Source organism: Panthera onca, chromosome D4 (genome assembly GCF_046562875.1).
Source record: "Panthera onca isolate mPanOnc1 chromosome D4, mPanOnc1 haplotype 2, whole genome shotgun sequence".
NCBI classification, from domain to species: Eukaryota; Metazoa; Chordata; class Mammalia; order Carnivora; family Felidae; genus Panthera; species Panthera onca.
Window position 1 is genome coordinate 5675442 of NC_138351.1, and position 13498 is coordinate 5688939.

The 13498-nt window shown below is 47.7% G+C and overlaps 1 protein-coding gene and 1 non-coding gene across 3 annotated transcripts in view; both read right to left on the bottom strand.

The window, feature by feature from the left end:
• The window catches only part of SPTLC1 (serine palmitoyltransferase long chain base subunit 1), a 54139-nt gene that overhangs the window by 17445 nt on the left and 23196 nt on the right, over positions 1-13498 (bottom strand). For both annotated transcript variants that reach the window (XM_078436075.2, XM_078436074.2), the window contains exons 6-8: positions 12669-12801; positions 4701-4830; positions 485-574 (exon numbers count right to left, since the gene is read on the bottom strand). In XM_078436075.2, the coding sequence (XP_078292201.2) occupies positions 485-574; positions 4701-4830; positions 12669-12801 (353 nt within the window). The remainder of the gene's footprint in view (positions 1-484; positions 575-4700; positions 4831-12668; positions 12802-13498) is intronic.
• On the bottom strand, positions 8521-8627 carry LOC132664012 (U6 spliceosomal RNA). Its single transcript, XR_009603383.1, has one exon. It is a non-coding gene; the product is annotated as a U6 spliceosomal RNA (small nuclear RNA).

Below are 13498 nucleotides of genomic sequence, written 5' to 3' on the forward strand. Positions count from 1 at the left end.
AAGCAAGAGTTTTACAAAACACATCCTATATGATTTCATTTATAGGAAATTGCACAAAAGTCAAAACTACAGGCACAGAGAGCAGATCAACGGTGGTCTGGGGCCAGGGCTGGAGGTACTGACTACAAAGGCGTATGAGTGAACTTTCTGGAGATCGAAATGTTCTGTAACTTGACTGCAGCGGCAGAGATGAGGGTGTACAAATCTGCCAAAACTTACCAAACTGTACTGACAGTGAATGCATTTCATTAGCATGTCAATTACACCTCAATAAAGCTGGTTTTAAAAAGCTGAGTCTTGACTACCCTTTAAAGACCGGGCTGGCACGTAATGTTAATGTACTTCCCCGGTATGGCCTGAATGTGCTCCTGAGACCCGTTAGGCAAAGCGGTGCAGATGCGAGGCGTCACAAGTGCTCAGGGACAAGAGGCAGCACCGCCCGACAGCCCGAGTTCTAGAATCTGGAGTGACCGCGGCTGCTCACCAGCTCCGGGAGAGGACAAATAGTTCCCGTGTTCATGTACAGCCCCTCCACCACGATGAAACGTCGTGTGACCCGAGCCTTGCGAGGATTCTTTAAAAGACAAAAACAAACAAACAAACAATGACATTTTAAATTTCAGTAATTCCAAATGCAGAATCTGTTAGACGCTCCCTAGCACTCCCATCTGACAAGACTGATTCAAGAAGTAAACAGTCCGGATGCGTTTCAAGCCCAAGGTTTCGGACCCGATTATTCTGAGATGAAGAAAGTGCTTTCTTCTCTGTTTTTCAGTTCACACCATGCACTAGGTGACCGCACGCATGCACGCACACACGCACACGATTTAGGCACTCTGAGAATGACTGAGAAGGGGCCCAGGGGAACTTCCTGGGGAGATGGCAGCGTTTTAGGTCACAATGGAGCCCTCGTGGCTGGGTTATCCACTGGTCAAAACGTATGGCTACGATCTGCTCACTTCAACGTCTGTGAAGTTCACCTAACCTAGAAAGAACTGGAGCGCCTGGGTGGATCAGTGAGTTAAGCGTCCGAATTCAACTCGAGCCACAATCTCGCGGTTTGTGAGTTCAAGCCCCGTGTGGGGCTCTGCGCTGACAGCTTGGAGCCCGGAGCCTGCTTCAGATTCTGTGTCTCCCTCTCTCTCTGACCCTCCCCTGCTCTCTCAAAAATGAATAAATGTCGGGAAAAAAACAAACTAGGAAGAACTGAGGTGGGTGAAGGCAATCATCACCAGAGTTGGGGTCGGGAGACGCAGAGGCTCCGGTGATACGAGAATGGCAGGATGTTGCTACCAGAGCTGAGAGGAGGGTAGGGGCTGCACTATACTCCCGTGCTTCCTCTGAACCCGCCGGAGATTTCTCATGATCAAAACCTAAACAGACGAACCCTGCTCTCCATCTACCAAAATGCAGACAAGACCCTTTCCTTCCTTACTACTGGGTCAAGTAAAACTCAACTGTGCCCTCATCCAGGCATGTCTGAGGCAGCGGGCGAAGGGCCTTTTCAAAGGACACGCACCTCCCTGCGCCCCACCGATGGCAAGCCTACTCATGAAGCACTCCCCGGCACATGTGCACAGGCCGTGGGGGTGTCGGGCTGAAACAACAGCCAGATCCATAGGGAGGGGGCACCGTCTTCCTACTCCAAGGTTTCTTGCCTCTAAGCTTTTAACGGACAACCAGAAACCCAAACAGCAGAGCTAGGCTTTCAAGGACGTTTCAGAACCCACAGCTCAAACACTCAGAAAAGTGTCTGTTGAAGCATGCGGAAGGACATGTCGCAGAGTCTGCTCGGCCGCTTTTACTCAAACCGCAGTGACCATCGGTCTGCTGGGGGTCACGGGGGAGGCCATGAGGAGAGGTGAGCCTCTCCCTACCTTTCCAAAATAAAGTATTTTTATTTTTATTTATTTATTTATTTTTTTAACGTTTATTTATTTTTGAGACAGGGAGAGACAGAGCATGAACAGGGGAGGGTCAGAGAGAGGGAGACACAGAATCTGAAACAGGCTCCAGGCTCTGAGCTGTCAGCACAGAGCCCGACGCGGGGCTCGAACCCACGGACCGCAAGATCATGACCTGAGCCGAAGTCGGCCGCTTAACCGACTGAGCCACCCAGGCGCCCCCAAAATAAAGTATTTTTAACACGGCTTAAAAAATATTCAATGTAGGAATCTTGGGAAATGGGAAAGTACAAAAAAAATTTTTAACAATATAGCTAGTCACAGTACACATTGATAATTTTTGTCTCTCTTGCAAATACGTACCTTTGTAAATTACTTTGTTCAAATCAGGATTTTACTGCAATAGTTTAAGGACCTGAGCTTAAAAAATTATTTTAATTAGTAATTACTTAATGGGGCGCCTGGGTGGCTCAGTCGGTTGAGTGTCCGACTTCGGCTCAGGTCATGATCTCGCGGTCCGTGAGTTCCAGCCCCACGTCGGGCTCTGTGCTGACAGCTCGGGGCCTGGAGCCTGCTTTGGATTCTGTGTCTCCCTCACTCTCTGCTCCTCCCCCGCTTGTGCTCTGTCTCTCTCTCAAAAATGAAATAAATATTAAAAAAAATTTTTAAACATGATTTCCATGGAGATCTACTATTCTATCTGTATATACACCATAAATTAACTATTTCCCCAACACTGGATGTAGGCTGTTTCCCTCGTTTTGCTTTTTTATATCACGTTGTATCTTTAATCTTTAACACCACTTCTGATTCTCTTCTAAAGACAACACCCCAGATACAGGTCCAAAGGTACGGACATTTAAGAATTCTGGAATATCTTTGTCCATGTACCCTCTGGAAAAGGTGTCCTGACGGGCACTCTCCCCAGAGTTATAGGAGGGCCTTTGTTTGATCACCCAGACCAGTGCTGACACAGATTATTACCATGAAAAATGTCCTCTGGTCAGATAGGTGAAGGCTCTTTGCCTAATTTTGCTAATTATTAGGAAGGCTTGAGTAATTTTCACTTGCTCACATCTATTTGTACTTCTGAGAACTGCTGTTTTTGCCTACTGTCCTTTTTTAAAAGAAGAATGAATATGGAACAAGAGAACCTTATACGGAAGTGAATGAAAAAACATCTATGAACTATTTGCAAAGTTGACAAAAAGAACCTGGATGAAACGTTTTAAGTCACTTTCAAATAAAAGACAAGTATCTAAGAAATTTTTCACACATTGAGCATTTATTATTTATGTGAAAATGAAACTGAAAAAAAATTCTTTCTAAATACCAAAATGTAAAGTGACTTAGAAAGCCTGCCCATGTCGGGAAAATGTGGTATAAATTAATTAGTAAAAGGGTAAAACTATAAAATAGAAACACATTTCAAGATAATTTTATTTCTTGTTATTCATAAGAAAAAGTTCCAAGGATTATAAATCTAACAAAACACGTGCGCGCGTGCACACACACACACACACACCCCACCTCTTTTCCAAATTAGTACAAACTTAAGAAAATAAACGCTGCAGGGGACTCGCTCGCTGGTCACACTGCCGAGGCCGTGTTCTTCAGTGGGGTAGCATTCTACTGCCGAATCAGAATAAGGGACACCTTTTTACAATTTGTCAAAAGAAACTCATCAGTGGAATGCTCTCCACTTGAAGACTTTCCCGACAGATTTTTCTAAATCCTGCAGCCAAGAAGCCCCGGCCTGCAGCAATCCAGCATAAACCAGCGAGAGCCTAGAGCCTATGCGCTTTCATCGTGACAAGTGCATATTCACGAGGGGCCGCTCCTCAGGCTGTCCCCTGAACAAGGAGGCCAGAACCTTAAAGGAACAATGCGTGTATCTGGAAGGATGAAAGTTAACACAGAATTGAGGAACGCGGGAGCACTCCTTAGCAGGCACCCTGGGAATGACCGAGGTGGACCGGGAAAGTCCTCTTCAAGTGGTGTTTGCGAGGAAGGATGCGGCTTCCGTGCGGTCTGCGCACGATGGTCCCTACCGCGGAACCACAGACAGCACCAGCGTCCCCCTCCACGCCATCGCGGGGCCGTGAGTGACAATCCCGCCAGAGACGCTCTGAGCGTACGTCCGCCGCGTTGGTTGCCGTCTCTGATCAGAAGGCCGAGGAGCCGGTTCCGCCCCCGGCCCCCCACCCCTCAAGGGTCTCTGCACAAGCAGGTGCCTGCGAAGCGGCAGTGTAAACGGGCTGCGGTGTGGAAGGAAGTCGCGCGGGGCAGGTGGCTCGCACAGGAGGAGCTGCTCGGAGCTCCAGGGCGAAGGTGCGGGAGGGAGAGAGTCACTCTGTTCACACTTTCATAAATGAAGATGGGCCGCTGTTTCTTCCAGTTACCGGACACGTGACTTATCCTGATATAAATAAACCTATTTTGAATTCACGAGGTGCGCCCTGCTCCCACCCTAATGAGCTCCGGTGTTATTTCTGCAGAGTGGAGAGCGAGCCCCTCCCACCCCCACCGCCAAGGGCGCGCGGTTTCTGTCTCTTTTAGAAAGCTGCCTGGATTGCCTGCCCGCAAATTTGCCAGCTGTAATTACGGCAACGACGAGGCAATTACAATCAGACCCGGCTCTCCGACACGAAGTACATTTAATCAGCAGGAATGCCCTCACTTCATATCCAAATGCGATCCGCAGGCAAGTTTTCATGACAAATTACCGTTTCATATATGATTTAGCCGGTTACCGAACACAAAAGAGCTGTATAATTTTCTTGCAAAGAATCGTACCTTTTGATCTTCGATCTCTTGTTCTTTCAGTAGTCGCTCCAGGTCGGCCATGTCGTTATGCTTAAATAACTGAATGTCACTACGTGACGCCTGTAATCCTTTCTGAATAGCAAAGCACGCGGCTCTGTCCCTGCAAGGAAGAGAGACCCACAAACCGGGGTTTAACAGCCTCGTCACCATTCTCGGGAAAGGAGAGCCTGCTCTGGGCCGACCAGCACCTACCCGTCGGCCTGAGCACGGCCGATGAACAGAACACGCTGGGCCCTGGACGCACGCGCTCTGCGCCCATCTCCGTGGGTCCTTCTCTCGGAACGGCCTCGCTACCTCTACTCCACCAAGCGCGCCCTGGCCACACTGTAACCGCTCCAGAACCAGCCTCCTGTGCGGCCTACTGTGGGGGGCACGTCAGTTTACTCAGCAATTTTCTCTTTCTGAGAAACACAGGAAACACTGGTGGTCTCCCCCCCCCCCCCCCCCCAGTGGCGTCTCTGGTTTGAGTGGCACAGACTCTGCCGTTAACTCTGCTGCAAGAAGTAATACTGAATCGTGGACTCTATCCCACTCAGTGCAGAACTCTGGGTCCTGCAGATTAAACTTTGGTGAGATCTCCTAAACGGAGTTAATCAGGGAGGGAATCACTTTTGAAATTAAGGTATAGTATTTAAAAATATAGGGGCGCCTGGGTGGCTCAGTCGGTTAAGCAGCCGACTTCGGCTCAGGTGATGATCTCAAGGTCCATGAGTTGGAGCCCCGCGCCGGGCTCTGTGCTGACAGCTCGGAGCCTGGAGTCTGCTTTGGATTCTGCGTCTCCCTGTCTCTCTGACCCTCCCCCGTTCATGCTCTGTCTCTCTCTGTCTCAAAAATAAATAAACGTTAAAAAAAAATAAAATTAAAAAAAAAAAAATAAATAAATAAATAAAAAAAATAAAAATATATATAACACTTGTTCTGCCAAGATGGGACAGTCCTATCTTCCCTATCTTTCCAAGTACAACCCCCACACCGGATATTACGTATAAAACAAACACAAGGAGACTCTGGAAGATGGAGAGAGATGGCAGACAGGCCGAGGACCCGAGGATGACGCGACAGGACTCTGGGGCCCTCCCTCATCTGGAACCGACAAGGCCGGCCACACGCAGGTGCCGGGGCCACGGGCGAAAAGCGCTCACAGAAGCCTGCTCTGTAGCCAAAGGGCAGGACAGGGGGCGGCCGGGTAGGTAGAAATGACGGCAGCCGGACCCCAGGAAAGCTGGGCCCCGAAAGTCTGATCCTCACGGAGCTAAAAGGCACCCCAACAATGGCCATGGTGGTATCGGAGAAGGGAGCCGGGACTTTTATCCCTGCGAGGTGGTACCAAGCGAGAGCGGGTGGGGAATCCTGCCGTGGCGGCCGTGTCAGAGGAGGCCTGAGGGAAAGCAGGACTCTCACCAACACCAGCAGAAACGAAAACGCCCCCACTGTGGCATCCATGGAGGCAGAAAGGGGACCGTGGACTTGGACCCGGCAGCGATGAGGCAGCAGTGCCCCCCTGCCCCGACCGGAAGACTGACGGAGAGAAAGCCCGTTACAACATGAGGTTTAAATAAAGCACAGGCTGTAACAGCATAATATGAAATCGTCCTGGTTTCAAGTATCACTTGCCGTACCAAGAACCAGGAGATCTCAAACAGAACGAAAGAAAACAATCAACAAACGTCAATCCGGAGAGGACAGATGTCAGGGATGACAATTTTAGAGCAGTCAGGACAAAAATGCTTCAATGAGCACTCACGAACATGCTCGGAACAAGTGAAAACCAGAAACCTGAGCAAAGAAACAGGAGGCGGAGTCCTGCAGAGATACTAGAACTGAAAAACACGGCAACCTCAAGAAGAGCACAGTGGGTGGGCTCAGCCGCAGACTGGCGGCGGGGGTGGAGGAAAGAATCAGAGAACTGACAGATGTAACAACCGAAGCTAGCCGTGTAAACCTACCCGCAGAGAAAACGGACGAGAGAGGGCAAGCCTCAGGGACCCGTGGGGCCACGACAAAAGACGCCACACTGCGTCAGGGGATGCCCAAAGGACGCAGATTTGGCAAGAAGCTGAACCCTATGGAAAAGATGAGCGCGGGGCGCCTGGGGGGCTCAGTCGGTGAAGCGTCCGACTTCGGCTCAGGTCATGAACTCGCGGTCCAGGAGTTCGAGCCCCGCGTCGGGCTCCGTGCTGACAGCCGGAGCCTGGAGCCTGCTTCGGATTCTGTGTCTCCCTCTCTGACCCTCCCCCACTCATGCTCTGTCTCTGCTCTGTCTCTCTCTCAAAAATGAATAAACATTAAAAAAAAATTTTAAATAAAAAAAGCTGAGCGAAATTCATATGGGTAAACCCAAAGAAATAAACACCAACATTATAGTAAAGCTTCTGAAAACTGATGACCAAGAAAAAGTCTTGAACGCAGCCCCCTAAAATGACACTCTACATAGAAGAGAAAAATAACAGAGCGACAGATTTCTCATCAGAAACCATGGAGACCAGAAAAAAGTGCCAAAATATATTCCAAATACTTGGAAGAAGAGAGCTGTCAACCAAGAACTCTGTAACAAGCACAGATATCCTTCAGGACTGAAGGGGAAATCAAGGCTTTCTCAGTTGAAGGACAACTAAGAGAATCTGCCCCCAGCGGACCTCCCCTAAAGGAATGGCTAAAGCAAGTTCTCTACCTAGAAAAAATAAGTAAAGAAAACAAAAGGAAGAATCTTAGATTATCATGAAGCAAGAAAGAACACTAAGTAAAAAGTATGAACAAGCACACTAGGGTTTTGTCACCCTCCTGAAGTTTTCTAAATTATTTTGGATGATTTAAGTAAAAATTACAACACTGTCCAGAGGCACCTAGGTGGCTCAGTTGGGTTGCGTGTCTGTCTGGCTCTTGACTTCAGCTCAGGTTATGATTTCTCAGACAGAGAGACGGAGCCCCAAGTCGGGCTCTGTGCTGACAACGCGGAGCCTGCTTGGGATTCTCTCTCCCCCTCATTCTCTGCCCCTCTCCCACTAGTTCCCTCCTTCTCTCTCTCTCTCTCTCAAAATAAATAAACAAACATAAAAAAAATTACAACACTGTCTGATATGGCTTTCAATGTATATACCAGAAATACTTTAGCAATTACATTAAAGGGACGCCTGGGTGGCTCAGTCAGTTAAGGATCCGACTCCTGATTTCGGCTCAGGTCATGATCTCACAATTCGTGAGTTCGAGCCCCACACTGGGCTCTGCACTGACAGTGTGGAGCCTGCTTGGGATTCTGCCTCTCTTTTTCTAGCCCTAAATAAATAAAAAAATAACATTAAAAAAATAGAACAATTATATTATAAACAAGGAGCAGAGAAATGTAAAGGAAGGTACCGGTTTCTCTACTTGAACTGGTAAAATGATGAGACTGGCAATGTGATAACTTATGTGTGTACATAATGTCATATTCAGAGCAATGACTAAAAACAAACAAACAAAAACTATGCAGAGCGAAACACTCAAAAACACCATGGGTAAGTAAAAATGGAATTCTAAATAAAACACGTTCACTTAACTCCCAGAAAAGAAGGAAAAAGAAAACAGACAAAAAAAAAGATAACAAATAAGAAACAAAAAATAAAACGCCATAAGAAATGCAATAATGATTTTAAATGTAAATGGCCAAAATACACAATTTTTTTTTCTTTACAAGATTTAAAAAACTTCAAGTTAATTAACATATAGTGTGCTATTGGCTTCAGGAACAGAACTTTGTGATCCACCACTTACATATAACGCCTGGCGCACATCACAAGTGCCCTCGTTAATAAAAAACACGGAACGCTTCACGACTGTGTGTGTCCTCCGAGCACAGGGGCCGGGCTAATCCTCTCTGTATCGTTCCAACTTCAGTACATGTGCTGCCGAAGCGAGCACCAAAATACACAATTGAAAGAGAGACTGGCAGGGTGTTATTAAACATGACCCAACAATATCCCGCCTATAAAAGAATATACAATAATAATGTCGTAGTGAAAGTATACATATTACATACGATAAATACAGCACGCAAACATTCACCAGAGAAAGCAGAAGTGTCTATGTTAATATCTTTCAAATCAGACTTTGGAACGAGGAAAATGATCAGAGACCAAGAAGAACATTATACAATGATAACCAGGATCAATTACCCAAGAAAACTTATCTTGAATACGTGCCGAACGACAGCTACAAAAGATGAGAAGCAAACAGTGATAAAAGTGAAAGGAAAAATAGACAAATCACAACCACAAAAACCGTAGAACTACCATACAGAAAACCACGGGTAAGGTTAGATCCGATCTCAACAACGTCGTCAACTAATGGGATCTAACTGGCATTTATTTATAAAATAGTCCACCGAGCAACGGCAGAATATTCTCAAGTGACCGGGGAACATATTCCTATATAGACCACATCACGAGTCATAACACAAACTGCAACAAATTTCAAATCTCCAAACACTTGGAAGCTAAACACAGCTTCTAAATAATTTGTGGGTCAGAGAGTCTAAGGTAAAATAAAATACGTTGAACTCAATGAAAATGAAAATAAACACATCAAAATGTGTGGGGCAAGACCAGAGTAGTACTGGAGAGGGAAATGCAGAGCACTAATGTATCAGAAAAGAGGGAAGATTCAAGTCAACAATCAAAATTCCCAACTGAAGAACCTAGATGATGAGCAAAGGAAACCAAGAGAGCAGAAGGCAGGAAGTAATGCAAGAAATCGATAGGGCTGAAACGAACAAGACAACAGAGAAAAGTCAGTAAGACAAAGAGCTGATTCTTTGAAAAGATAAATAGAATGGACCATCTCTAGCAAAACTGCCTAGGAAGAGAGTAGACAGATTACCAGACAGGAATGAAATGGGTCATCACTTCAGGCTCTGCAGACGTTAGAAGAATAAGGATATATTAAGAAGAATGCGACATACATATGTTTGATGACTGAGAAGAAATGTACCAATTCCTTGAAAAACACAAACCACCCCAACTCACCAAAGGGACACTGATAATTTGACCAGCTTTGTAAGTACTAAACAATTGATTTCATATTTAAAATACTTCCAAAAATTAAATCTCCGGGCCCAGTTGGTTTTACTGGAGAATTCTACCAAATAAGGAATTAACAACAACCTTATATAATGCCTCCAGAAAATACAAGAGGGAATACTTCCCAATAGATTTTATGAAGTGGTCTCCTGATGCCAAGACTAAAGTCTGAAAAAAGTAAACATCACTAGCCATCAAGGAAGGAAATGTAAACTAAAACCACAGTAAGGTATCTCTACACACTTGTCAGAATGGCTAAAATTAAAAAAAAAAAAAAAATAGTGACAATACCAAATGCTTCTGAGGATGTGGAGAAACCTGACCATTTATATACTATCTATGGGAATGTAAAATGGTACGGCCACCCTGGAAAACAAGTTTGGCAATTTCCTAAAAAACTAAATCTGCAATACCACGTGACCCAGCAGCTGAACTGGGCGGCATAGAGCCCAGGGAAATGAAACCTATTTTCCCAGAAAAACCTGTACAGAAATGTTCATAGTAGCGTTATCTGTTAGAGCCCCAAACTGGAAACTGAGATGTCCTAATAGGCGAGTGGTTCAGCCGACTACGGCGCCTCTGTACCACAGGATACGACCCTGTAACCAAAAGGAATGAATTCCTGATCCACGCGATGTGGGTGGGTCTCTGGAGAATTAACGCTGAGTGAAAAAAGCCGATCCCCAAACGCTACCTACCGTATGACTGCACTTGTACAACAGTCTTGAAAAGACAACGTTACAGAAAGGGAGAAGAGATTAGTGGTTGCCAGGGGGCAAGAAGTGGGGGGTGAGGGGTGGGGGGGCAGGGGTGTGGTGACATGAGGGACCCTTGTGGTGGTGGAAATGCTCTGTATCTTGACTTTTTCAATGCCAACATCCCAGCTGTGAAGTAACCACTGGGGGAGACCGAGTAAAGGGCACACAGAATCTCCGTATTATTTGTCGTAAGTGTCTGTGAATGTACGATTACGTCAGGGTACACGAGAGGAGCCTGGGTGGCTCAGTCAGTGAGCGTCCAACTCTAAGAGTTCAACTCAGGTCATGACTCTAGGGTCAAGGGATAGAGCCCCACATCGGCCTGCTTGGGGTTCTCTCTCTCTTTCTCTCTCTGTCTCTGTCTCTCTCTCTCTCCCTCTCCCTCCCTCCCCCCCTCCGCCCCTCTCTCCTGCTCATGTGCACACACTCTCTCTCTGTCTAAAATAAAACATTTAGATATATAAAAAACGGATACACGAAGTAATGTGCACACAGACTCAGCAGAGTGACGGGCACAGACTTAAGAACGTGAACAGCCACCGTGCTGAGCCTACTACCGGTGAAGCTTTATTAGCGTTTACTAAAAAGAAGAAATACAGCCCTGGACATATGATCTACGCGTAAGAATTTATCAAAAACAATTTGTCGAATAATTTACTGAACACCGCCTCTAGTGTTCCTGCTTCCGAGTGAATTCCGGACAGAATACTTGAAATTATGAAATACTTGAAGACAGAGACACTTGACCTCATGTATGGGAGAATCATTAAGTTGCCTCACTGACTAGAAACTGAAGCTCTAAGCCACTGGGCAGGGCAGCTGGACGTGAACGCAGCCTGGGTTTGGCGGCCATGAAAAGCACAGGATTTGGGACCTGACGGAGGAATCCCACAAGTTCAGCTGCAGCTTTTTTGGGGCTTAGGATTCACAAAAGGATTCAAAGTGAGGCTGGATGACACCGTACTTGCCACACCTAGGCTTTTACTAGAAACCTAGGGCTACGGTTTAAATCGGCAGCTCTCAAGCTGTGAGGAGTCTGACTCTCTCACTACGGATACGACGTTCATAAATCCCCTGCTTCCACAGTCAGGTCGGGAAACCCTCACCCTGACGCGGCCACAGGCCGGTGCCCCGGCTGCCGCAGGCTGTGGGGAGGAAAGGCACACTTGTCCGGGAGCCCGGGCAGGGCCAGTGCCGCCGCGTGAGTCCCCCCAGGGAGAGGCCGCGGGGCGGTGCGGGCGCCACAGGAGGCTGGGCCCCGAAGCCTCGTCACTCGGACCCTCTTCTAAGCTCCGACCTCTGTTCGTTCGCTTACCGAGCTGGTGCTCACCGAGCACGACCAACGGCAAACGCCAGGGGAGGCGACGCACTCGTACACCCCGCTGGAAGGGCCACGGGGAAGAGGGGCGGGGGGCGCGGTGCGGGTGCCCACGTGTGCGTGCGGGGGGCCGGAGAAGCACAGGGACTCTGAGGGGCGGTGTGAGTACCCACGTGATCATGGATCACACAAACACCAGACTCCTCTGGCTCCAGGATCTTCTCCCATGCGGCGGGAGGCCTCGGCCTGGTCTGAGAGGCTGGGGAGGGCTTCCCCACAGAGGCGAGGCATGTGCAGGGTGAGCAGGAGCAGAGAGGAGCAGCAATGTTCTAGGCACAGGACTGGCGTGTGCAAAGGCCCCGTGGTGAGAGGACACTAGCACGGGAGGCTGACAAGGCTACAGCACGAATGCCTGAGGAAAAGTGTACAAAATGAGCCTGGAAAGGTAATCTTGAATGCAGTAGTAGTTTGAGCAACCAGGTGGGTGGTGATCACGGACCCTTCAAGAACACTACCGTCCTGTCACCGAACCGCAGAGAGAAGAGAGATCGCTGGCCTCACCCGTGGCAAGCTTGGCCTTGTGGACGTCAATAAATAAAATCAATAATTAAAAACGCTTTAGGCATCCTTACAGGGACAGTCTCGTCAATTGCGTACAATCACCTCGCTGAAGTTACTATATATTTCTTTACCCAATAAAAAGTCAGGATTATCTCAGGCAGAAAACCTCCAACAAAGGCATCCTCCGGGAGGATCAACGTCATTCCCAAAGGAAGTCTGCCCAGAAACGTGGGTAAAAGTTACTCACACAAACACAATGTCCCCTCTCTTGGAGTACGCAGGAATGGCACTGGCGATGGTGGCAAATCCGTACGAGTAGATAATGGCTTCTTCCGTCTGCATGAACTTTGCCAGGCGGTCTTCCAGGTCCAAGTGCACATCTACAGCAAGACGTTAAATGGTTAAGACACCTTCTAATTCCTCTTCTTTAAGCAGAAGGGAGAGAAAGTAAGTTCAGTTTATTAAGTCTCGTTAACGATACCGTCACCTTACGGGCAAAACGAAACTGCTTCTGAGTTATAAATGATGGGAGATCCGTTTAGATAACTCTGGGCCGAAACGATTTCTGAAATCGGAATGGGATCAGCTACGCCTCTGTCCCCGAAGCGTGCTGGGGGGCAGCTCCAACGCTGGGTTTCGCTTCTGTGTCAGCCAGCGCGGGGATTCGAGGCCCAGCGACCACTGCTCTGACTTCTCTCAGCCAACCGCACCGAGGCTTCACCAATGTGCGACACGTGAATCTATGAAAGCCTTTTTTGCGTGTTAGCAGAAGGTACACGCCGGACATCAGGACAAGCGTTAGCCAGCTTCAAAAAGGAAACGTCAAAGAACCCACGTACTCCAATCAAGGCGGTGCCCCCTCGTCTACTAGCTTATTGGGACTTCCCTGTGCACCTGCTATCACTCCGCAGCACTGACTTTTCTGTTTGGATTTCTATTTAAGCGGACCGGGGACTTCAAACGTATGGCACAAAGAGAAACGCGGTGTTCTATAGGAGCCGCTAGAGAAGAATGTTGGTTAAGGTGGGAACACACTGTGCTCGCTACACTGGTACCTCTCTCCTCCCTGCCCTGCTT